This window comes from Cavia porcellus, unplaced genomic scaffold (assembly GCF_034190915.1).
Source record: "Cavia porcellus strain 051 isolate PalLab524CR breed Dunkin Hartley unplaced genomic scaffold, mCavPor4.1 scaffold_20, whole genome shotgun sequence".
Lineage (NCBI taxonomy): Eukaryota > Metazoa > Chordata > Mammalia > Rodentia > Caviidae > Cavia > Cavia porcellus.
This window is the reverse complement of record NW_026947503.1, coordinates 67,893,224-67,917,866: the sequence shown is the minus strand read 5'-3', so window position 1 is coordinate 67,917,866 and position 24,643 is coordinate 67,893,224. Positions and strand designations below refer to the sequence as shown.

Genomic DNA, 24,643 nt, shown 5'->3' with positions numbered 1-24,643 from the left:
ACACCCCGGAGGGTTAGTGGTTCCAATCGTCTGCACAGCATTTCAGTGCTCGGGTGAGAGCTGGTGCTTGGCCAGATCCACTCGGCGTCAGGGACCCGGTTACTCCATGGTGACGGCTGTGGCTTCTCTTACTGTGGAAAGGATGTTTTGTTTTCTCCTGGGGGACACAGGTCCCCGAACCCTGTGGTGGCTCTTTCCTCTCCCTGTGATGCTGCCTTGCTCTGCAAGTAGAGTAGGAAGAAGCACAAGGAAAGCTGGGCAGCAACATCTATTTCTGATGTTTTTGTGCTTTCAAAAGGTGAGTCCACATTCTTCAGAGCCTGGAGACCCTCCTTTCAAACATTGCCCCAAAGCAGAAACCAGTGGTAGAGTATCACTGTCAGTGCTGAAGTTTCTCCAGTTCCAGGACAGCTTAATTTAAAGGGAAGGACACCATGTCTTAAACATACAAAGCGAAGAGTTTTCCTGTTTCTTCTTTGTGAAAGAGACTGTAAAAAGGTGCCGTTGAGAATTTTGGTGTGCTCTGGAAGTTGTCTTGGTTATGCAGAACACAGCAATACCTCATTTCATAGATGCTTCAGTTCAGTTCACCAGCACAAGCGTTTGGCAAAATTTTGCGTTCAGCACTGGGGATTTAGCTCAGTGGCATAAGCACCTGCCTGACAAGTGCGAGGTCCTGACTTCGATCCCTGGTACCACAAAAAAAAAAAAAAAAAAACCAAAAACGAAACAAAACAAAAAAAGCTTTGCTTCCATTTCCGAATTCCACATTGGAGGGCCGAACGTGACTGGCCCACTTCCCTGGAACCCTGGAGTGCATTAAGTTTGTGAGCCGAGGTAACACTGGATGTATGTTTACATGTTTTTAAGGTAGCACCCTAGACCTGGATTGCCAGGTTTCCTAGGAAGTGACCTGAGTGATTCCCAAGCTGAGCTATATGCACACGGCATTTCCTGTGTGGACCTGGCTGAGGAGGGGAATGTGCACAGCACTGCTGCCTCTCACTGTTCTGCCCAGTCTGTCCCTCAGGCCCTTCCATGGCGGCCCTGATGTCCCCTTAGGGCTATGTGCAGCTTTTCAAGGAAGTGGACACTTTGTCTTTGAGCGTGGTGTTCATCACCAGCGACAAAGGCTTTTCTATTAGTAATGTCAGAATGCGGATATGTACTTATAAGCACGACCACTTATTTGTTTAAATCTTCAGAGCCTCCAAAATTCCTGCCCATATCATCCACACCCCAGCCTGAGAGGCGGCAGCCGCCACAGAGGCGCCACTCTATTGAGAAGGAGACGCCCACGAATGTTCGGCAGTTCCTGCCCCCGTCCAGGCAGAGCTCCCGCTCTCTGGTGAGTGCCAGTGGGCGGCCACCATGTGCTTTCAGAAGGACAAAGACAGCCAGCCAGGTGCGGAGCCACAGGCAGTCATCCTGTACTCCAAGGCTGAGACAGTGGGACACTCAGGGAGACTCTATCTAAAAATAAAGATGAAACTGGGGATGCATCGTGGTGTGGAGGCCCTGGTGTCAATGCCCAGGATGAGAAAAAAGGATCAGGGGAAAAAATTTCTCAGGATGACAGTAAACTTGGAATAACTCGTTATTATCCAAAAAGAAAACAGGCTCTGAGCCAATCCAGAAACTCAGCCAGTTTTTGTTCATTTAGGGCCCTTTTTCTCCAGATCCATCAGTGAATTGGTAAAGAAATGCTTTTTGCCTTTAAATGGGTCCTGATCCACTTAAAAACTGTTAAAAACAGATCCGAAGACTCTTAGCAGAGCCCGACTGCAGTAGAGGAGTCTGACGGCACACAGGCTTGGGATGGGGGTTCTCAGCTGGGGTAAGCAGCGCCCCTTATCCTGGTCAGTGTTGGGCAGGCCCTGCTTAGGGTGCAGGGGTCCGGTGGAGGTGCCTGAGCCACCCCTGCTTCAGGGTCTCACTCGTGTGGCCACAGCCTGGGGTCAGGGATTTGCAGGATAGATCAGTGCAGGCTCGAGGGAGGTGGCAGCAGATCTTCCCTTGGTGGAACATGGCGCATGGCGGGTGCAGGGAGCTGGTCAGTCGTCAGTTGTCCCTCCTGCCGAGAGGCCCCTGCCCCTGCACAGTCACAGCATGCTGTTGGAGGAGTTTCTATACCTGCAGAGAAAAGCAGACCCTGGCCAGATAGGCTCAAACTCAGAACCCCAAAGGCTTCAGCCAAGGGTAGTCAGCAGTTGCTTAAGCAGAGCACATGTTTCCTGTCACAACTTAAATGTGTGTGAGTGCGCTCCTGCTGACAGCTGTGTCCTTCTGCAGCCTCCCCAGGGGTCAGTGGATCAGTCCCTGCCCGGTCCTCATTACTGAACTCAGACCTGGTCGCCAGTGTGGAGCACAGAGTGTAGAGGATGGGCGGGAACCTGTGTCCTTCTGTGCTGCTCCGGGGCTGAGCACTCAGTCAGCTTGAGCCACCTTGTGGGTGGGAGGACAGCAAGGAGCCGGGTACTGGCACAGACTTGAGAGCTGGCCCGGTCGCCCTGCTCTGCCACGAGGGTACAGGCAGCAGGGCAACTGCATACCCTTCTTGGGATGCTGTACCTCTGCACGGCAGCTTTCCCGGAGGGCCCCAAGGTCCTGCTATGCTGGAGGCACCTCCAGCTCTGTCAGCACTATTTGTAAAGTCCCAGAATTGGTTTTAAATTCAGCTGTGTTTTAGAAAACAAGGAATCTTTTGTGATTGTCACCCCTCAACTGAAAATGGCAGGAATGTTTTTGTCATGGATAATTTTTTGCTCTGTAGGATGTTCAAAATGTAATTTTCTGGTCACTTGGTCAGATGGTGGGTGGGGCCAGGGCACGTGGCATGGGGGCCGTGTCTGCCCATGTTGTCCGGCAGCAGGAGGCTCACGCGGAAGCCCCTGGGCCACAGCCCAGGCCATGTGACCCCAAGGTCTTGGCCATAACCACTGTTTGGCTGCTGGTTTGGCATTGGCCAGGACCCTCCCCGTCGGTGGCATTTTGTTTGCCTTTTTCATTCATGATCTGTGGTTGCTGTTTGCAGGTCACTTGAGCTCGGCATGAATGTCTGCTTTTCTTTCCCTGCCATTTCTCTCCCTGTCGTTCAGGTGCCAAAGACGACCGGTGTATGGCCGAGGACGCCTTTCCGACCACTTTTCTCTACCATACACACAGCTTCTCTACTCGGCTCCCACCCTCTGGAAGCGGCTGTGTTTGGGGTGGCAGGGGCTGTGTATTATCTGTGTGAGAGAGCTTTGGCCAGCAGGTGGAGATCCGCACAGGTTGGCCTCTTTGCGCTGGCTCTGGGGCCTTTTTCACTGTCTCTCTGACAGTGACGGCTGCCGTACTCTGTGAGAATTAACTGCTTCCGGTCGATGATTCCCGTTGTGTGTGGGATGCATAGATCATGCCACAGTCTCTTTGCAGAGGGAAGTAAATCACTGAAAGGACAATAGACTCAGAATGCAGCATCAGACAGGCAGCTGTGGGTATCCCTGCCTGGAGGACTCGTCTCCGCATGGCTGGCACCCTCCTGGGGTCACACTGTCCTCTGTGAGCTGCTGTCTAGGGGCAGCTTTGCCACGTCCACCCGCCCTACCGTCCTCACAGACAGCTCAGTGGGATCTGCGGCTGCTAGGCTCAGGACCTGGCCTCTACATAGCTCTGGGATAGTCCTGTGTTTGCTTCTCTGTCAAGAGAAACTCTAATGTTTCCTTCTTTATGTAATTTCGTTATTTGATTACCTTTGTGGAGCTTTTCCGCACACGGTAATGTTCTGCCCCACTCTGCTGCATGTGCTGGACACTGCAAAGCCCAGGTCTTTGGCCAGTGTCACTAAGTATGTCCTCACCAGTGGATCTGGAAGCTGCTTTCTTCTTAGGGTTTGCTGTTCATCTTAGCCTAGAGAGGAGGCTCCACAGGAAGAAGGGAAGCACTGGGCTTGTCCCACAATCACCTGTTTGTCTCCTGGAATGCAGGGCCAGGTTCGGGGTGGCCTTTGGTATACAGCCCCCCAGCCGCAGGCACCATGGCCCCCAGGCTGGTCTGGGCCAGTGAGGGTTCCTCTGAGCCGAAGTGCTGAAAGTAACTCAACTTAGCAGCTGGTATTATTATTTGAATTTGCCTTCCTTGAGTTTATTAGAACCTTGAGAAGCAGGGATTGTTTTACATAACTCTTGGGTCTGCCTATTCTGCAAGGGAGATTTCCTAACCAAGATCATTGTCTAAGAGATACCAGCCCCCGTTTCCCTCTGGGGTGCAGTGATTGGACCTTGAGTCTGCTCTCTCTGCCTTGCGCTGACCTGGAAAACACTAGTATGCAGAGTACGTCCCGAATGGTCAAAGTAATGCCCAGCCATCTTGGTGACCCACGCATGCAGGCACCTTCTAAGGGCATACCAGTCGCTGTGGCACACTTCCTGAAACTCAGATGTAGCTTCCTGTCCTAAATTTGAGTCTCATGGAAACACAGAGAAGCAAGCAGAGCCCTGGCCTGGCATGTCCAGGTGGCAGCCACGGGGTCTGCGCCAGGGCTGCTGTGGGCAGGGCTGGGCTACCCCAAACCTGGGGAGCATCTGTTTTGGTTTCAGGGATGCTGAATGGACCTTTTTGCCCACTTGAAAAATGACTGAAACTATCCCAATAACTACTTACTGCTTTGTTTGATGTTGCATTCAAGTCTGGTTGTCCTTAGGAGAGCTCCAGAATTAAAACATTAGCATCTGGCCTGAGGGGAGTGGGTCTCCAAGCAGGAAGTCTTGAGGCCTGCTAAGTGGCCTGTGTGACTCGCCCCTGAGGAGGACGCAGCTGAGGTCTGCAGCTTCCCCACAGGAGAGAGCCAGTGTGCAGGGCCTCCCTGCTCGGCCCTCCCTGAGGCACAGGCACCTCTGGCTGCCTGGTCCCTCACTAGATGTCAAGACCCAGGCCTAACTGCATCCTACTCAGCAGCTCTGCCCTAGGGTAGAGTGTGGAGAAAAGACATTGCAGAGAAACATCCTCCTAAGCATTCCCGGTGAGGTAAACATCTCCGGGCTGCCCCCAGGCATGCAATGTGCCTATGCAAGGCCTCTGTCCTCCAGGGGGGCAGCCCTCTCATCCTGTCACTCTAAGAGAGGACAGAGGAGATGCCACGGTGCAGTGAGAGACACAGCCTTTGTGAACAAGGCCTGTCGGCTAACTCCAGCGTCCATCCCCCTCGAGACAGCAGCCAGTCACAGGGCTTTCTGCGAAGTGTTGTAAGCACATCTGACTTCCCCGTGGGTAGCATGGACAGAGCCGATTTCCTGTCACTTCGTGAGAAGCAGCAGGTCTTCATGCTGCTTTTGGTATAGTAAATGCTAATGTTTGTCAAGTTTACAATGTGGATTTTCATTTTCTCTGATTGAAAGACAGAACCATATAAGCACTGCACCATGCACAGCTGTGTGCCTCTTGGCAGCGACTTCCAGGGGGCGGTGCTGTGTGGGAGAATCCTAACATGTCTATTGGGACCTTCAGCTCGAGTCACTGCCCCACAAGGGGCCCTGAAGCCCGGCAGCCAGAAGGCCGAGACTGTTCTGTCTTTCTCTTAGATCCTCAATCTCCAGTTGGCCAGATGGAGTGCAGCAGGCGAGGGTCCTGTTCTGAGGGATCAGTGACACCTTTGCCTTCGGCTGGCTGTAGGCCTGGGCACAGGTGGCAGCTGGCACCAATATTTATCATGAATCCCCAGGTACCTCGCTCCACGCTGACTGCACACCCAGTGTTGTTGAAAGCTGGGTCAGCAGCCTCTGGGAAGAAGCCACCAGGGCTCCAGTCACAGCCCACGGAGCCGGCCAGGGCCTCCCGAAGCGCGCTGATGTCACTGACCCCTTGTGATGCTTGTCAGAACCTAGCACTAACCACCCTGCTCCAGGCACCGCAGCAGTGCCGGTGTCACAGACGTGCAGTTGGAGGCTTGTGCCAGCACTCAGTCTGCAAAATTGTAGAAAAAAATCATCAAAAATTGGCTTAAGACAACAAAATTATTTTGGAAATTCCAAACACAGGACACGCTGATAATCGAGTAGAACCACAGGAGGCGCAAAGCCTGACCCTGCATAGCGCCTTCATGGCCTGCACATCGAGGTGGCTGCAGCGCCCCATGGTCCCACGTCCTGCTGTCACCGGAGTGGTGTGGTCCCCATGGCGCCGCCTCTGTCTCAGATCACAGACGCACTCCTGTCTTCTCTCTCTGAGCTACTAACCACATGTTCGCGGGAGGCTGCAGCCGGCTGGGTGGCGTGCGACTCAGCCCTTGCCTTGCAGGAGGAGTTCTGCTACCCGGTGGAGTGCCTGGCGCTCACCGTGGAGGAAGTGATGCACATCCGGCAGGTGCTGGTCAAAGCAGAGCTGGAGAAGTACCAGCAGTACAAGGACGTCTACACCGCCCTGAAGAAGGGAAAGGTAGGGCCGTCCTGCGGGTCTGGAGGTGAGGGGTCACACTCTGGTGACCTCCGCAACACACCTTGTCTGCCCTTGGAGCAGAAACCATAATGCAGAATCCACAACAGCTGGGAAAGCGGCATGGCCTGCCGTTGTCAGGTTGTGAGAGGCGTGGGGGGGGGCCTCCCTGCCACAGCAGGGGCACGGGGGGCAGACCCCATTGCTGTTCTTCTCCTGCCAGTGATACGGGGTGGGGGTGGAGGGGCCATGGCTGCTGCCCTCCTCCCCCTCCCCCGTTTACTTCTGAACTCTGTTTCCAGCTCTGTTTCTGCTGCCGCACCCGGAGGTTCTCCTTCTTTGCCTGGTCCTACACCTGTCAGTTCTGCAAGAGGTGAGGCCCTGTCTGTGGTGGGTCAGTGCTTGGAGCATCGTGTCCCTGGCCTGGGGAGCATTCGTTCCTTCGCCAATCTGCCTGTTGCTGCTGTTACCTTGAAGTGTCACTCGTAGGGGAACAGAGGACTCTAACAAGGAGTCAGGTTCAAACAGAAAAGGAAACACAAAGGTCACTTTGGCTGGGCTAGGCAAGCAGGGACACTCCAGGCAAAGCTGACTCTGCCCTGGGCGGCCACAGTCCTCTGTGTGGTCCCTCAGCGTGCCCCTGCTGTGGCAGGGAGGCCCTGGCAGTGCTGTGCTGAGGTCTCCAGGGTGCACCCTCAGCCACACCTCTAACACTTCTGCTTCTGATTATTGCACAGGCCCGTGTGCTCGCAGTGCTGCAAGAAGGTAAGCTGAGTTCAGCGGGTAGAGGCACTGCCCGGTGCCGTCCCCGCCTGCTTATACTCCGCCTTCTCTGGTGAACAGATGCGGCTGCCCTCCAAGCCATATTCCACCCTCCCCATCTTCTCCTTGGGACCATCTGCCTTGCAGAGAGGAGACAGTGCCCAGGCAGAAGAGCCCTCTGCCAGCCACCATCGGCCACTGCGGAGCATCGCCAGGTGGGTGGGGCTGGGTCAAGAGCCCCTGGGATCCTGGCTGGAGCAGGAGGCAGCCTTTGGGTCAGAGGAGATTGGCACACTGGCCCAGCCTGGCTTCAGCCATCCAGCGGTGACCTCTCAGGGCAGTGGCTGCTGGCTGAGAGGGTGCCTTGAACGTGCAGTTTATATTTTTTTCTAGTTTTGAAATGATGCCTAACTGTGTGCTTCTAAAGTTACCTTTAAGACTGAGCTGTTTGCTATGGAATTGAAAATTTGCACATAGCATCTAATCCTGCTTCCCATCTCTCTTGTCCTGGATTAACAAAAGCCCGTAGCAGCTGAGACTCATGCTATGATGGCAAGGTAGGCACTAAGGCCACCACCAGGAGCTGCAGTTCGAGGGAGGACACGCTGCCCAAGTGTCCATCCCCAGGCATAGAGTGCCGGTGAGGTTAGTAGCCGGAGGAGGAGGCGGCAGGCAGCTCGGGCCTACGCAGTGGGGTAGAGGTGTCGGGAACTGGAGATGAGCTGGTTGTGAGCCAGCCCATGACCAGAGCGCAGTCATCTGTCCTCTGGGGGCTGAGACACCATTGCCATGGCAACCACTGGGGGCTGCAGCTCTGGGGTGGTAAGTGACAGCTGTGCTGTTCCCTGTGCCACCTCTTACCTGGATCCACACCTTGATTCCTGCTTGGGTTGGTTAGAGAGTCAGCCAGTAGTGGATCCCAAAATACTCTCGACCTCCAGCCCGGGGCCCAAACAGAACTAACTGCTGGCGGGGAGGCACACTTGATACATACACAGGTGACAAGCAAATGTCAGGATGTGACGTGTGACTCACTTAATTCAGCTCCCTGCAGTGCAGTGTGCTGTCCATGGTGACTCACGCCCCTGTCAGGACACAGCCCAGCTGCTTCTGAGTCATCTGTAGGTTCTCAGCGATGCTTGCACAGTGTCATAGTGTGTGGCAGTCACATGAGGCTCTTTTCCAAAACACTAGAGGATTGTTTCTTAATGAAAAGTGTTTCCTAGTGTCTTTTCAAAAGTCACTTTGAGCCTTGTCTCCCTGAGGGGATTAGATCACATTAGTCCCACAGTGCTGGGGCAGCAAATTGTTTTCTTTCTTTCTTTTTTTCGGTCTTTTTTGAGACGGGGTCTCGCTATGCAGTTCAGGATGGCCTTGAGCTCACTTTGTAGCCCTTGTAGCCCAGGCTGGTCTCGAACTCGCAACAATCCTCCCACCTCAGCCTCCCGAGTGCTGGGATTACAGGCATGAGCCACCACACCCGGCTTGCAAATTGTTTTTACACACCTCAGCAGCACAGCGGAGCACTGAGAGGACCTGGGCTCTGGGGCTCTCTTCCAGATTCTCCACGAGGTCCAGGTCTGCAGACAAGGCGGACGAGGAGCTGCAGTTCCCCAAGGAGCTCACAGAGGACTGGAGCGCCATGGAGGTGTGCGTGGACTGCAAGAAGTTCATCTCTGAGATCATCAGCTCCAGTCGGCGCAGCCTGGTGCTGGCCAACAAGCGGGCGCGCTTGAAGCGCAAGACGCAGTCTTTCTATGTGTCCTCACCGTCCACCGCAGAGTACTGTCCCTCAGAGCGGCCCATCAGTGAGATCTGAGCCGTGCCTTCCGCCACTGTCCCGCACCTGCGAGCCACCCCGTTCAGAGGCTTGAGCCTGCGTTGAGCCCCACCTCACACGTGCGTCATCTCCAGGGATGCAGGGGGGAGGGGGCAGTGGGGTAAGACTGGCACGTGGAGGTGTGGAGGCTGGATGTTCTGTGTGGCTCCCTGTGGTCCCTGTGTGTCCCTGACTACGGTGCAAAGCTTCTCGGGTGAGAAGTCAGCCTGTGGGTGTCGCTGTCAGTGCACCGTGGCCGTTAAGTCACATTGGCACCGCCCCAGCAGTGTTTCTCCCACACATGGTCCCTGGCTCCGGGTCCTTGCAGGGATGCCTGTGCAGCCCTGTGCCTAACAGGTGCGGGCTGCGCCCTGCCTTGAATGTATTGCCGCTACTAACAGTTTCCTGAGCTGCAGGTGAGGCTCTGCGGTCTCGGGACAACACGCCAGGTCCATGGGTGGTGGAGCATCTGGTGATGGAGGCCGCCACAGCTGCCCAGGGTGCAGGGAAGAGCCGGGTTTTTTCATAACTTTATAGTGCAGCTTTCTCAACTAAACTAAGCCACAATTTAGTACCTAAGGTCTCAACCTGAAGTTTATTTTTGTAAATGATTTTAAGAGAAAAAAAAAAAACCTAGCTCTTTGAAAAGTACAAGGAAATTCCCCTGCACCTAGCAAGATGTTGAGACACGCTGTGCTTTACCTGGAGGGCGACGTGGCGGGTGACGGGGCATCCTGTGAAAGCAGCACACGGGGGCAGGCCCTGGCCAGCCTTGTTACCAGGCGTGCTTGGGGCTGAAGGGAGAATCGTGTTGCTTCTGTAAACCGCACTTCCCGTTGCGCAGGACACACCTGTGGCCTCACTGGACCTGCCTGTCCCCCTAGACAAGCCCCTCCGACTGGGCACAGTGATACCTCAGAGCCGCTTCAGTGGTTGTTTTTAATGGGTGGAAATTCACAGTTTGGTGAATGGTTTTAAACCACGTAAACTTATGAAATAAACCTTATGACTTGACTAATGCACGCTGGTGGTTCCTCTGTGTTGTGTGGGAAGTATTCAGAGCCCCACTGGCTGAGCTGCAGTCATTGTAAAGACTCTTGGAGCTTTAAAAACTGTATTGGCAAGAGACTACCCGGCCCAGCTTGAGCTGAAGTGAGCCTCATACAGGGTGCTGGTGCGGACACTGCCACACCCTCCCTGTGGTTTGCTGGGAAGCTTAGTGAGCCCCTGCCTCCAAATCAAAACTCAAGGGCTGGGGACGCAGCTCCATGCCGAGCACTTGTAGAACATGTGTCAGGCCCTACGTTTGATCCCCAGCCTTGCAAAAACAAAACGACCACCATAAAGATAAACAAGCCTAGGATAATGTGCTTTCAGAAGTGACTATTTGCTGCCTGTGTTCCAGTGTGAGACACCGCCCTCGCCAAGTAAGCACCCCCTCTGCTCCCTCAGCAGCGACCAGTGCATGTGTGCCTGCTCCCTTCACAGCCAGGGCCAGGCTTTCGATGGCCTCTTTTCTTACCAGGGCTGGGCCTCAAATCCTCGAGGCCAAGTAAGAGAAGGCAGCATCCCCACTGAGCGGAGGGGTCCCCTGCTGGCTGTTCCCGCAGCCCTAGCTGTACCCCACCCCCTCCCTGCAGATCGGAGGCCAGACACTGCCCCCTGCATGAGTTACCTAGGGTCAGCATCACGTGTTGAGGATGCAGGCAGAGGACATTTGAGACCCAGGGCAAGCACCAGTGCAGAGCTCCCACCCCATCTTTCCTGGTGAGCCAGAAGGTGGTCCCCTACCTTTGAGGACACTGATTAGCAGTGGGAATTGTCGGTGATGTTTTTAAGGCGCTCACTTTCCTAACTACCTTAATACATATGAGGACTTCCTGCAGTGCCCTGGGAAGGGCAGGAGGTCGAGGCTGTGGTACGGGGTCTTCAAGTATGGAAGTAGAGGTGTGGGTCTCAGGGTGAAGTCGCTGTGTTCTCTGAGAAGATGTTTTATTTCCCAGTGTGCACAGGGACACATTGGTGTCTCCATTCTCCTGCATGTGCACCTGCCATGCTGGTGCTGTTCTTGGTGACCGGCCAAAAGGGCCATCTTGGTGGCAGCGGGCCTGCCACGAAGACTGGTGCCGCTGAGCAGCGCTACTCTGACCCCGCTAGTGGTTAGGTAATGCTCAAGCTATGGTAGAGAGGAGAGACAGAACAGCCTGTGCTGTTTTTATTTTTTTGTCTTTTTGAGTTTCACTGTGTATCTTAGGCTGGCCTTAAGCTCGCAGCAGTCCTGCTGCCTCATCCTCCCTTGTACCCCCATGCCCGGCACTGCGCTCTTATTATATGCAACGTGATGAGCTTTTCTTTTTGTTTGTTTTATTGAGATGGAGTCCAACTCTTTCTCCAGGCTGGGTCCAAACTTCTGAGTTCAGAGACCCTCCTGCCTCTGCTTCCTACAGCCCACCATGGCCAGCTTTCAGTATACTTTTTAAAGCACATTCCTCAAAGGATACACGTGAGTGTAGGAACTTACGTTTTTATGTTAAGTAGAATGCCATCATTGACTGTATCGCAAACATTACATGATACTGAGTTTGATATTGTTTACACAGCTGTTTCTTGACATTCTTTAGGAGCACCTTGTACTGATGCTCTGGGAGATGTGGCTAGCAACATCTGTATGAGTGTCCACCCCTCAACCCTGTGTGTCTGCCTCACAATCAATGTGTGTGCATGTGTGTCCACTCATCCCACATGTCCACACATGTGCATGGCTCCCCCAGAAGAAGAGCTTCACAGTGGTAACTGCCCTAGTGAGCAGCTCCACAGAGAAGTCTCAGGCCAGGCACCAGGTCTGGCCTATCTGTAGCACATGTGCCCACTGGCCCTGGGTGGCACAGGCACAGTGTCGATGCTGCTGCCAAATTGGGCGCACGAGGCCTAGTCCTGATTTGCAAGCAACTACGGGGTGGCGTCATCCACGGCTGCCTCATTAGAATACTGTGCAGTGAATCATAAGCTGGAGTCTGAGGTGGAGCCGGTTCAGGGAAAAGGGCGGAGAGGCTGAGAAACCCCAGGTGGGCCCTCAGGGAGGGTGCGGAGCCACCAGTCTCCCTGGGCTGCCACCTGCCAAGAGGCAGCAGCCACTCCAGAGAGGACTAGACTCCACCCTGGAGTCAGGGTCAGCACAATAAGGTGTACCCCAGGATGCGTTGAGGGGGCAGACCCCTGTACACTGAAAAGGGGACACCTTCCAGTGAAGCTCAGCCCATCCCCCACCAAGAGCCCAACTAGAGGTGGACTTGGGGCCACTGGCTGCTCTGGAGAATGGGCATCAAAAGCGCTGGGCAACTTGTGGCTTGGCATCACCTGCTGTATACGACCAGGTATGACAGAGGCTGGAGGACATGGCTGTGTTCACCTCCTGGGGACCCAGGAAGCCCTCAGCCTATGAATGGAAACCAATGGGGCAGAACCGCACTGTGTAGCCCCCCTCCTGGCAGTGCCTGGCTCTGGTAAGTGATGGGTTGAACAGGGCCTGGCCCAATGGCCCTCGAGTCCCACACATACGCAGCTCTGCCCCCTTCACTCTAAGCACAGCTGTGCAACTGGCCAGGCACCAGGATCAGCCCTGACCCTCAAGCTGCTATGACTGCACAGCTCATGCTTGGTGGCAACTGGTCAACCCCGGTGAGGGCAACACCTAGGCCACTTGATGGGGAGGGGGTGTGAGTGACCCTGAGTCCTCACTGTGTCCTCGGGTGGGGCAAAGCGGACTGCGAACTGAACAGCGTAATGTGGAGGGAAGCGAAGGACAGCATGTGCTGTGCTCACGTGAAACTCGAGGCGGGAAAACCAAGCTCTAAGCTGCTGTTAGGGCAGCAACTTCAGAAAGGTGGGTTTTCAGTTCAAGGATATTCAGGAAAAAAAAAAAAAAAGGTGGGTGGCCACGCGCTGTCAGAGCCGTTGGGCCTGGTGTCCACCTACGGGGTCCTGAGCGCACTCCCTGACCTGCGAGGGAAGGAGGCAGGTGGCTGCCATGGCAGCTCCTCAACCTGCCAGACAAGGGGAGCCGCTTTTTGGGAACAAAAGTGGCTCTCGGGAGTCTGGCTCACAAGCGACATCTCCCACTATGTAGCACAACCCTGCCTTCTCACCCAGCCCTCAGCAGCCTGACCCTGAGCTGGACAGACTGGGGACATCCAGTCACCAGCACCCAATAGCCAACAGGGGCACCACCTGCTGAGCAGCCTGGCATGTCCAGCTCCCTCCCGGCATCATCTCCACACCCTCCCCTCAGTGAGCCCCGCACTCACTGGAACAGGGACAGCATGTGGATGCCCATGCCAGAGCAGGTTCCCAACGGAATGAGGACAAGCCCTCAGGATGCCAGCCGTGTCTGGCTGCTCCCAGGCAGGTGGACGCCACTCCTCCCCACAGCAGCAACGAAAGCAAAGAGCAAGACTTGGACATGGGCCGCTGTGGCTCAGCCAGCCGGGCCGGCGCCATACCACATAGGCCTCGGTAGCTGGACACCAAGGCTGTGAAGAGCCAGCACAGCCGGGTTCATGTGCAGAGCCTCTCACACAGCACTTTAACTGCAGTAAATTCAAAACCGTCTGAAATTTGCCACATTAAGATAATTGGCCAACAATCAGTAAGAAAATCATGAAATTAAACTTTTTATGGTATTGCACAGTCTGCGCTAACTGTATTTTTATTAATACACAATTTTTAAAGTTTTTTTTTCTTTGACATGGTTCATGCTATGCTGTCCAGGCTGGTTTTGAATCCCTGGGCTCAAGTAATTCTCCTGCCTCAGCCTCTTGAATAGCTGGGACTACAAGGACACAGTTGTGCTGCCCTGGCCTGGTCCCCTTCTCTGAGCATGTCCCATATTTAAGTCCGCGGGCGCTGCACGCTGAGCCAGGCTCTCTGCAAAGCTGCAGCCCAGCCCTTCCAGTGCCGGTGGCCAAGCTGGGCACCCTCAGCAGTTGCCTCTGTCCCACTGGGTGGCTGTCTATGACAAGGTGCAAACACCTGGGCTCAGAGACCCCACAGCGATGTGGGGACAGGAGGGAGGGTTGCCCTGACAATACCCATCTCAGGGAAAGAAGCAGTGATGGACACTCTGTGGGGAGATGTCCAGGGGCCAGGAGGGGGCCCAGGCCTCCGAATGGGGGACACTGCCCCACAGCAGGCGACAGCACAGAGGTGTAGGTGGGAGGTTCACCAGGCTTGGAGGTGGGCAACAGCCCTCGGCAGACACTGGGGAGGGGCTGCAGGCAGCCTCATGCCCAGCTGCAGGCCCCACGGACCATTCTGAGGCCAAGTGTCCCCAACGGGGGCAGCAAGGCTCTTATCCCGTGGGACCCCGTCCCCAAGTCAACCCAGTACCACCACACAGCCCACAAAAGGCCAGCCCTGGGAGCCCAGCACCCACACTGCACGGGGTTAAGGGGAATAGAACCAGGCCAAGCCGCTGGCTGACACCAGATTGTGGGGACCAGTATAGGGACAGGTCTCAGGGATGCAGGTTGCATCTGGGAATTGGGCAGCACTGACAGAAAAGGGCAAGGAAGCTGTTGTGGAAAGATCTGCTTTGCTCTATGCAGCCAAGGGTGCCCTAGGCCCTGGGAAGGGCAAAGGGCACCCTCTCTGTAAAGGCAATCTCCCCCTACCCCCAGCTACCTGTGCTGGGAACTGAACACTGGCTCAGGCCAGAAGCGGTGATTTTGGGGGGTTCTGTGGGGACCCCAGCAGCAAGGCCCCTCTGAGCTTGTGCCTGTCCAAGGTGAGGCAGACATGTGAGGCAAAGTCACCCACTTTTAAATCCTGCAAAGGCCCCAGCTCAAGCAAGACGCTGTGAGTGATGCCAGCCCCAAGCCAAGCACGTGGCCAGGTCCCCCAAAGACTGCTGGGAGCCGCAGTTTTCCCCACGGAAGAAATAGCCAGGGGCTGACACAGCCTTAGAGGAGGGTGCTGGGCTTCCGGTGTCACCTGCCTGGCATGCTGTTGGCACCACCCAGTGCATGTATTCCCACCACCCTGTGCCCAGTGCCCTGCCAGAGGAGAGGGGAGAGTGGAGTCCTGCAGGACAGGCACTTGGGGCTGGCAGGAGACTCTGGCACCAGGCCTCAGGGTGGGTGCAAGGCAATGTCCTCACCCAGGGTGGTGGTCTGGGCTCCGTAGGCCTGGGCGGGGCTCAAAGCCAAGGTCTCTGGGGTCCGCAGGCTTCTCCTCTCCCAAATGGCAGCACCATGGCCTTGCCTGCTGTCATCCTCTCCACGCCCACCTTTTTCGACTCCATCAGGGAGGATCCGGTTACAGATAGAGGCAGCTTAGTGCTGGTTCCTGGGGACACAAAAGCTCAGAGCCCACAGCTCACAGGGGCACACAGCAGGCACACAAGCCCTAGCCCTATGAGCTCCCCATGGGTGCACAGCCCCAAGCAGGCCTGGGATCAAGGTAGAGGCAGAGTCTGGAAACCACTGCTTCAGCAGCTGGGCAACATGAGCAGCTGCATCCCTCGCCTGAGCTCCACAGGCAGCTGACCACGGAGACCAAGGTAGCACAGGGGCAGGGCCAGAGAGACCAATAGACAGAGGGAGGGTAGCCAACATGCTCAGCCCAGCACAGGCTGCAGAAGCTGGGGACACAGAAGGTGATGCCAGCAGCTGAAAACCACGAACTTTCCCCAAGGATGTGTGTGCATGCGGGGCTGGGGACAGGTCAGTGATGGCACTGCCCAGCGCGCCTGGGGTCCTGGTCCCATCCAGCACCAAGTAAAAATTTGCAAATTCTACCCACAGCTGCCCTTGGGCCAGCCTCAGACCAGACTGTCCTGCGGGGGGGGGGGGGGGGCCTCTGTCTTTCCCAAGCTGGACACAAGTGTGTGGAGATCTGGCAGCCCGGCCCTAGGCATCTGCAGCAGGGCAGGGGAACACAGGTGATGGAGCAGGCCACATCCCTGCAATACAGTGGAGCGCACACCCACCGGTCCCGCCGAGGCTGTACCAGCGGTTACAGACGTGGCCCTTAGCTCACGGCGCTCTCAGAGTGCTCAATGATCCACTCGATAGCCGCCCAGCCCTACAGGAACACAGGACAATACTGATTGGGCCCTGCACCCAACGTGCGGCCTTCCCATCACCAACACAGACCCGCAGTGCGACCCTGAGGTGTCAAAGCCTGTGCCAGAGCTGCCATGCCCACGCAGCAAGGCCAGGACACTACCATCCTTGTCCCTCCCCAGCACCATCACCGGGGATAATGGCAAGTGTGTCACCCTGGCCACAGCTCGGGGGCACCCTGGTTTCCTCTTGAGAAGCCTCACTGGTGACAGCCTCGTCTCCTTTCCTCCCAGGGTGCTCTCTCAGCAAACCTGCAGCTCCACCTGGCCAAGTTGAGAGGCATGGGAGGAGGGGACCCAGCCGGGACATGTACTGCTCCTTGTAGGCTTTTCCTCAGACCCATGGCCTGGCTCTGCCATCCGACTGGACTTTGGTCAGTGGCTTCAACAGGGTGGGAAGCACAGCCCCAGTGGAGCTCAGGTGGAGATGGAGCCATGAAGATAGGGGGCACAGAGCAAAGATGTGTGGCCCAAGGAAAAGCCCGAAAGCGAGTGTCACCAAGGCCAGGCTCTTGGCCACCTCTGCTCCCCAGCGTCCAGGCACAGTGACACCTTTGCTCCTCCTCCATTGCATGGGCTCACCCCAGACCTGGCCGAGGAGGCACCGCAGGGGCCATGATGGTATCACTGCCACGGTCACCATAGCAGGAAGCAGGGCCCAGGCTCACCTTCTTGGCATTGGAAGAGATGGTACTGGCCATCAAGCTCTCCAGGTAGCGGCCGAGGCCTGTACCCTCCACGGAGATGATGGCCTCTTGCGTGAGCACCGTCCTACAGGAGTACAGGAGTTAGGCTGGCCACTCCGAGGCCCCCAGGCCACTCTGCGCACCCCCAGGCTGGGACTCACTTCTCGGGGTGCTCCGGGTGTGGGGTGTATACCAGTCTCTCGTTCACCGACACCAGGTTCCGCAGAGTGATCTGCAGAGAGACATTGTCAGGTTCTGTGCCTCCTGCCCTCCTCCCTGGTCCTGCCTGGAGTCTGCACCCCAAATCAGTGCTCAGCTGGGCTGAAGGCTGAGTGTTAGGCAGGGGAGGCCATGAGACACCCTGGGGACCCAGCCATCCATGCAGCCCCAGGTGACTGGCACATGGGACTCGGTTCTCCTTTTGGCTGGAGTCTTGCATTTTCCTATGCATTTCCTGCACTAGAGTAAACAGAACACTGCGAAGCGGCTTCAGTCTGCCCACAGAGCCCCAGCCACACACACCCGGGCAGCCAGAGAAGAACCAGTGTCCCTCTGCCCTGGCCGCCGCTTACATTGGTGGAGCAAAGCTCCATTTTCTTCTCCGCAGGGTCCACCACAGAGCACTCTCTGATGTACGTTAAGGTCCTACTGGTTCCCAAAATCTAGAAACATAGACAAAACTGGCACAATGACATGCTCCAAGTTCCATCTCCCAATTCACTTACCCAACGATTGGCACATCCAGGGACATAACCCTGAAACAGGTGCTTCTGACACCCGTGAAGGTGACAGATGCAGAGTCCAGAGCTGAGTGTGACAGTTCACGCTCTGACCGAAACCACATGGCTGTGGGGTAGAGCAGCAGCAGATACTAGCCGGACTCTGGATAGTGCTGGCCACAAAGACACAGGTCCAGGACAAGGGGCCCTGTGATGGATACAGGTCAGGGCACTAGGCATGGAACACTGTCCTTCACCAGCAGCCTGAGGAAGAGGCTGTTACAGGGGACCTATGTCCCACAAACGCCTGTGTGAACACCTCCACCAAGCGCCTGCAAATGTGACCAACTGGACTCTGGCCTTCCCAGAGGTGACAGAAGTGAGATGGTAACCCAGTGACCTGAATCCTACCAGGGAAGTCACCAGGGAGGGTGTCCTGGAGCTGAGGCCACAGCCACTCAGGGACAGGAACCAGCCTCGCAGAGCACCTCTGCCCAGAGGAAGGGGTCCCTCACCAGGAGGACGGAGCCAGAGGCCCAGCGGGCAGGGCTGCTAGGGCAGCCAAGGCAGGAGCCAGGGGACAAACCCTGCAGGAGGGAGAGCATTGGGACAGTGCCTCACCGCAGTGACCAGGCTAGGCAGCCCCCACTCGGTGCTCAGCAGGCGCAGGCTGTGCAGCCGCCCCCAGCCATCCACGCTGCGCTCCAAGACGTCCACGCCCACCACGCTGGGGTTCATGGGGTTCGGGTACTTCCTCATGGCCGCCTTGATCACTGTGTCCCATGGGTGGCTGCAGAAAGTGAGTCAGCACCAGCCAGAGGAAGAGTGGCCACCTTCCCGCCACCCAGGCTGGGCCCCTGCCCTTCTTCTCCTGTGCGGGGCACAGGACAGGACCTGTTGGAGCGAGTGACCTTGGATTTGGTTCCCACCTCTGCACGTGTGTGACTAGAAACTGCCACATCTTTAGATCACAAGAAGTGTTCAAGTTTTGAAAAATAATGATACAAGAAAACATTTAAAAGACTTAAGACCACTTCCCACATCGCCCTGTCAACAATTTGGCATGCACAACCCTCACATTCACAACACCTGCCTGACTTCCTCAGGACAGATGGCGGCAAGGCCATGAGCAGGGGCACACGGGACCTCAGCAGGTTCCTGGGGGATACCTGTGAGCCCCCTGTGCAAAAAGGTCTCCCCACAAAGGCAGCCTTTCTCCACAGCTCCCAGACAATGATGAATAGCACGTGTAAACACACCTAGACCCAAGGCCTGATATACACACACACAGTACACACATGCGCACAAAACACACGTACGGAACACGTTACACACACTGCAAAAAATACTGAGGTTATATTCAATATATGGGCTCACTGAACATCTTTTATAGCTGATGGGCCACTCACCTACATTGTGCAGGTATTTTCAAAACCATAATTCTAAATGGCGGTACAGCAGGTCATCCTGTGGGTGAACATGTTTAACCAGGCCCTTACGATAATTTATTCTGATTGTCACCAACTACAAACAGTGGTACCAGGAGTGGGGGAATTGCTATGATTACCTGACTTTGTGGTTTAGGAGCCTTTGACCTGTTTCTTGGGAATGAGTTTTAAAAGGTTTGGAGGTACCAGCTACAGAAACCTGAGAAAGTTGTAAGCTGAGGTTGACAGGAGGCACTGGTCAGAGATGGGAGGACCAGAATGCGGACTACTATCTGTGTTACTCCACTGACAAACACAGTGCCTCAAGATCCAGTCACCTTCCACAAGCCTTACTCTGTGTGAGGTTTGGGGACCAAAGAGCCAAACCACAGGAGACAGTGATGTGTAACCCCACAGGCACTGATAGAACCCACACTGATAAAACCAGTCCAGGACAGATATCCTCCCAGGGAGGAAAGTGCCCTCAACAGCCTGAGAGCTGCTGGCCACACAGGCCCTTGGCTGAGTGGACCACAGACACCAGGGCTGGCTGCTGGGGGTGCTGTGTCCAGGGACCCTTACGTCCCCCGAGTCCCAGGAAGGATCAGCTGCAGCATATGCACAGGCGGGACACTGCAGTGTCCCCAACCCTCCCACACCTGCACTGAGACCAACTTATCTCAGAAGGGCTGGACCACAACTGTACGACTGAGAAGGAGGAACAGCAGCCCGGCGGGCTGTCCACAATGCTGCCACTGCTGCGTGTGCCAGGAAACAACAGCAGTGCAGGACCTTCGCACAGAGGCAGCAGTCAGCAGCCCTGCACACCCAGGCCTGGGGAAGGAGGTCGGCAAATCCCCAGCCTCCTCGGCTGCCCCCAGGAGGAGAAAGGGGTGGGGAGAGCGGGCACCCAGCTCCTCCCACTGGTTCCAGTCCTCTCACTGCTCCTGCCAGCTTCCTGAGCCCTGGGGAACCCCAGGGACACTGCTGGCCATACACTTCTGATGCCCAGCACCTTCGAGGTGCAGGTTATGCCCAGGGCACATGAATGGTGGCCTGGGGAACGTGGAGGAGGCTGCAGATGTGCATGAGGGTCTCGGAGATGGAAAAGTCCTAAAACCGGGCTATGGCCACACCTGCACCAGTACTGAGGACCGACCCAGGGTTGTCACATCCAGCAATGTCCCAAACATTCACAGACAGAGTCTCCTAATTGACTAAGTTGCACAGTTTTAGTCTTCCAGCCTCAGCCTCCCAGAATGCCCTGCACTGGGCTGGGATGGACACTTTAAAATGGGTGCTTACAGGACGGGAGTTGAGTCCCATGAACGGTGACTCTCAATAAAACTTTAAAAACAAACTGAAGGCAGAGACAAGAGGGTGAGCAGCGCTCCTCAGCCGGCCTCTCCTGAACATCTTGGGACACCGGGCCAGGGCACAGGCCTGGAGCCCGCAGAGGACGCGCCCAAAGAGTCCACGCTGGCCCATGCGCTTTGACTAGCGTTCTGGATTTTTTAAGGCCAAAGGATGCCAGCTCCATCTTACGCAGGTCATCCCTCCCAGCCCCCACCCACCCCAGCCTCCCGACGCAAGCCTCCTCTGCTGGGCTCCAGAATCTGAAAATCTGAGCTCCTCAAAAGGCCCTGCGAGACTGCACTCTGGACGCTGGGCCCAGGAGCCAGGTCCCAGATCCCATGCGCAGGCCTGTCACCCAGGCGGCCCAGGGAACGCCCTGGCTGGATTCCCACTCGCGACACGCTCGCACGATAAAGACAGATGAAGGTAAGGGTGGTAGGGAGAAGAGAGGAGAGGGAGGGGTAGCAGCGAGAGAAGGGAGGAAGGGAAAGGAAAGGGGGATGGAAGAGAAGGGAAAAGGAGGGACGGAAGGTGAGGAGATCGGTCCTTCCCTGACCCCTACCGCCCGCACCGCGGCCGAGACCCCACCGACGTCGCGCGCACCGCCCGCCCGCTGCCTGCTCACCCGAACACGTGCTCGGAGTTCCAGATCCTCATCGCCGCCGCGGGTGAGCAGGTCCGGCTGCGGGCGGCGGCGCTGCAGCCCGCGGTGCGCGCCCCCGGCGGCCCCTCCTCTCCCCCTCCCCAAATTGCGGCGCCGGCGCGGGGGCGGGGCACAAAGCTAGGATCCGCCCCTCATCTCGTAGACCAGCTGCGATTGGACACCGTCATGTCACGTGACCTCAGGGGGCCTGCTACCGCCCCAGTCACGTGGCTGGAGCCAGCAAGTGCGAGGCAGTGGACCCGGCTGGGACTAGGGACGCGGGTACAGGTACGCCGGGACTGGCTTATCTTTCGCAGGTCCCCTTTCACATCTGCCGCCAGGGGGTGCCACGCAGAGCCAGGCCAGCCCACAGAGACTGCACCACTACGTGGCCAGGGCGAAAGCGGCTGGCCGTTGAATAAGCAGGGACCCTCTCGATGCCACCGCCCCATACCGCGGGGAAGACGCCCGCCGAGGGACTGCTGGCACTCCGCGACCGCGACCAGCTCGGGGGGTGCGGAGGCGCTTGCCCCCGCTTTGTGCCCGGAAGCCAGGTGCCAGCTGGGTCAGGAGACCTGGAACGGCCTTGCTCCCGGTCCACCGCGGTGAGCTTCACCACTGTGGGTCCGCGCCTTTTCCTCCCAGGCAGATTCCTCTCCGTGAGTCGCGGTCCTCCTGGAGTGGCGCCAAGCTCTCATGCACGAGGCAGGGGTCACCCCTACTCCTGCCGGCTCCCACAGCACCCCTGTCCTCTGGTCCTTGGGGACGCACTTGCCCCTGGTGTCGGTCTGGAGCAAGCCTGGACTCGCTGGTCCTCTCTCTCCAGACGCCAGCGTCGCCATCCAGCAAACCGAATGCTGGGGGAGCCACCCTCGGGCACTCGCACGAAGGAAGAGATCAGATGAAGGTTCTTTAGCGCTGATAGGTAAGAGCTTGCCCAGCCGAGTTTCATCCCTGCCCCACCTGCCTGGAGCCCACTTCTGGTGACAGGAGGGTGGCCCCCACCAGAGAGTTATGACTGTCCAGGGTGGCGCCTGCAGCCCCTGTTGCCACGCGTGTCCCTGACTCTGTCCCTGTTGCTCCCACCAGACTCCTGCTTCCTGAGAAGCCCGTTTCTGGGCTCCGCTTTAACCTGTGCAGGGTGGTTCTCGGCTGCACTGGGGAGCGAGAAGCCCAGGCTATCACGACCGCCTTCAATTTGGGAGAGCAGCACTCAGACTCAGGTCCACGATGTCAGGCACTGAGGGTGGTCTCCACTGTACCCTAGGCTCCGGCCAGTCCTGAGGCTAGAGGTGTTTGCACACTGCCCTTTCAGCAAGTCAGGATGGCACCTAGGAAGTTTGGAGGCTGGCAGGGGCCAGGGCACCTTCCCTGGGTGACAGAAACTCCACAACTCCTGAAATCGCCAGCTGGGAAACCGTGTGATCCTACTGATCACAGAGAGCTCCTGCCTTCCATCTATGTGTGTGTGTATGTGTGTGTTCACACACGCGCGGTAGCCATGGAGCCTACCCAAGTCCTTGCACACGCCAGGTAAGTGCTGAGCTACACCCAAATGCATTTTGTTCAGTCTCTATATTAAATATCACAATTCCATTCCTTACAAAAGACACTGCTGTTAAAAATAAAATGAGTTTAAAATTGTTGTAGTAGCAGAACAGTGTTTACAGAACAGGGAGAGAATTGACTTCCAGCCAGGGAGGAGGTGTGAGGAAGCTGAGGTATGAGGAAGCTGGGGAGCTGCTTCTCACCTATTCAGGTCTTGCTTACCCAGGGACTGTCGCAGAGCCAGGCACTGATCAGCCGGGGCAGGGAGAGAAAATACTTTATTTACCTCGCCATCAACCAGTGATAGTGCAGAGCAGACCAGAGTTCCTGCCACTGGTCTGAGGTTTGATGTCACCCTACTGAGCGCGTGGGGGAGGGGCGTCAGCGGTTGAATCCCAGCACTGGGAAAAAAAAAAAAGCAAAAACTGAAATCCAAGGTCATTTTGAGATCTCCCTTGAGCCTCTAATATCCTAGCACAGCACTAAAAACAAGGTACTGGTGTGACCTTTTATTGTGTCACATATTTCCTCTTGCCAAACCCTATCTCAAATTCCTGAAGTCAGGTTTTTCAAAGCACATCTTTTGCTTTGCAGTCTGCTTGTGGGCAGAGCTGACACAGCTTTTCAGCACATGCCTGGTAAATCACTTCCTTTCTGGCTCGAAACTCATCCCTGCGGGGGCCTGAGCTCTGAGGACCTGAGGACGGAGGCTGACACGCAGAGCAAGCACCCCTTCCTTGGCAGGAGACTCAGTCGGGGAAGGTGAAGGAACTGTTAAGTTGCATGCAAGGCAAGGGGCTCAGGCCCTGGGCTGTCCACAGGCAGCTGTCACCCCGCTGGTCACTGTAGTCCACTATCGTGGCCAATGTGGTCTAAATGTTTGCTCGAGGGATATCAGGCTGCAAGAGCGGCGCCGGGGTCTGATGTGAATCCCGCGGACGGACGGGAGGCAGTCCTGCCACAGACTCGGCCAGGGCCCCAGCGCTGCTACCATGGCCGGCAGGACTGTGCAGGCTGAGACCTGGAGCCAGGCCAAAGATGACGTCAAGAAGGTGATGGCGATGGCAACCATCAAGAAGGTCCAGCGATGGGAGAAGTGCTGGGTGACAGTGAGTGACACTTCCCTTCGTATCTTCGTATCTTCAAGTCCCATGGTGGACTCCCAGGAGGAGGAGCCACGGCAGGCAGGTGCTAGGGCTGAAAGATCCCATGGCCAAGAGAGGCGTGGCAGGGGCACCAGTCCCCGAACAGGTGGCCCTCTCATCCTGCTGGATCTCAATGATGAGAATAGCAGCCAGAGTTTCCATTCCGAAGGCTCCCTGCAAAAGGGCACTGAGCCCAGTCCTGGGGGCACCCCCCAGCACAGCCGCCCTGTGTCACCTGCTAGACTACCAGAAGGGGTCACTGAGGAGGCTCAGCCCCCACTGCTGGGCCAAGAGAGAGAACCCGCGGCCATACCTGCAGGGGGGACTGATGAACCCCCAATGCTGACCAAGGAGGAACCCATCCAGAATTGCTAGAAGCTGAGGCTCCTGAAGCTTACCCTGTCTTTGAGCCAGTGCCACCTGTCCCTGAGGCGGCCAGGGTAACACAGAGGACTTGGAGGGCGCCCCCCCCCACTCAAGTGCATCTGCCCAAATGCCCCTGACCCATGAGAAGCCGGCCTGCCTGTCCTGTTTTTCCAGGGGCCCCTTTGGATTTTTACAAATAAAGTCCCTTTTGTAAAAAAAAATAAGTAAGTGCTCACAAAGTGATGACAAGAAATATTCTCAGTGTTCTGTGCTGTCGTTCATGTTCCCTGCACCTTAACACCTGGCATCCCTATCAAGATTCATCACCTGGACAGCATTAGCTGCACGTGAGTCTTGTTAGCTGCCTTTCCGCAGGCCATGGCAGCAGGGTCATGAGTACCACTGGAAAATGCTGCATCGCTTTCCTCATAGGCACAGAGGGGTTAGGGTTGTTAGAGAACTCTGAACTACAGCAAAATCATTTGATCAAAGAAACAGCCAGAGAAGTTACGACACTCATTCATGACCCTCTTCTGCCATCTAGTGAAAGTCTGTGTGCACCACAGTGCACCCAAGCAACAACAAAGTTCTTGCCCTAAAACTTGGAAATTTATTTCTAAAAAGTGATTAGTAAATAATCG

The 24,643-nt window shown here is 56.2% G+C and overlaps 2 protein-coding genes and 1 pseudogene across 11 annotated transcripts in view; 2 read left to right on the top strand and 1 right to left on the bottom strand.

Annotated features, from left to right (window-relative positions):
• The window catches only part of Spire1 (spire type actin nucleation factor 1), a 92,349-nt gene extending 82,335 nt beyond the window's left edge, over positions 1-10,014 (top strand). For 2 of the 7 annotated variants that reach the window (XM_005001219.4, XM_013146664.2), the window contains 7 exons: positions 1,206-1,348; positions 3,099-3,272; positions 6,277-6,414; positions 6,714-6,784; positions 7,149-7,176; positions 7,255-7,388; positions 8,734-10,014. In XM_005001219.4, the coding sequence (XP_005001276.2) occupies positions 1,206-1,348; positions 3,099-3,272; positions 6,277-6,414; positions 6,714-6,784; positions 7,149-7,176; positions 7,255-7,388; positions 8,734-8,992 (947 nt within the window). In that variant the 3' untranslated portion in view covers positions 8,993-10,014. The remainder of the gene's footprint in view (positions 1-1,205; positions 1,349-3,098; positions 3,273-6,276; positions 6,415-6,713; positions 6,785-7,148; positions 7,177-7,254; positions 7,389-8,733) is intronic. The other 5 variants (XM_003464423.5, XM_005001221.4, XM_063232005.1 and 2 more) reach the window with 4 other exon arrangements.
• Positions 10,015-13,660: 3,646 nt separating this feature from the next.
• Positions 13,661-21,058, bottom strand: Prelid3a (PRELI domain containing 3A). 4 transcript variants are annotated; one of them, XM_005001222.4, is made up of 7 exons: positions 20,926-21,058; positions 18,139-18,307; positions 17,371-17,460; positions 16,960-17,030; positions 16,781-16,883; positions 15,978-16,072; positions 13,661-15,334 (listed from the first exon to the last, which is right to left on the bottom strand). In XM_005001222.4, the coding sequence occupies exons 1-6, from the start codon at positions 20,955-20,957 to the stop codon at positions 16,019-16,021; spliced, it is 519 nt and encodes a 172-aa protein (XP_005001279.1). In that variant the 5' UTR covers positions 20,958-21,058; the 3' UTR covers positions 13,661-15,334; positions 15,978-16,018. The 4 variants fall into 4 exon arrangements, with proteins under 4 accessions (XP_005001279.1, XP_063088078.1, XP_013002121.1 ...); XM_063232008.1 differs by having other exon boundaries at positions 13,661-16,072; XM_013146667.3 differs by lacking the exon at positions 15,978-16,072.
• Positions 21,059-21,731: 673 nt separating this feature from the next.
• LOC101789355 (B-cell CLL/lymphoma 7 protein family member C-like) lies at positions 21,732-24,226 on the top strand (annotated as a pseudogene).
• Positions 24,227-24,643: the final 417 nt, after the last annotated feature.

Excerpts from the sequence above, each read along its gene's own strand:
- Prelid3a (XM_063232008.1), bottom strand. The coding sequence starts at position 20,957 with ATGAGGATCTGGAACTCCGAGCACGTGTTCGG. Across the intron at positions 17,031-17,370 it reads TGGAGCTTTGCTCCACCAAT|ATCACTCTGCGGAACCTGGT; the intron begins GTAAGCGGCGGC and ends GTCTCTCTGCAG. Across the intron at positions 16,884-16,959 it reads CACCCGGAGCACCCCGAGAA|GACGGTGCTCACGCAAGAGG; the intron begins GTGAGTCCCAGC and ends GTACTCCTGTAG.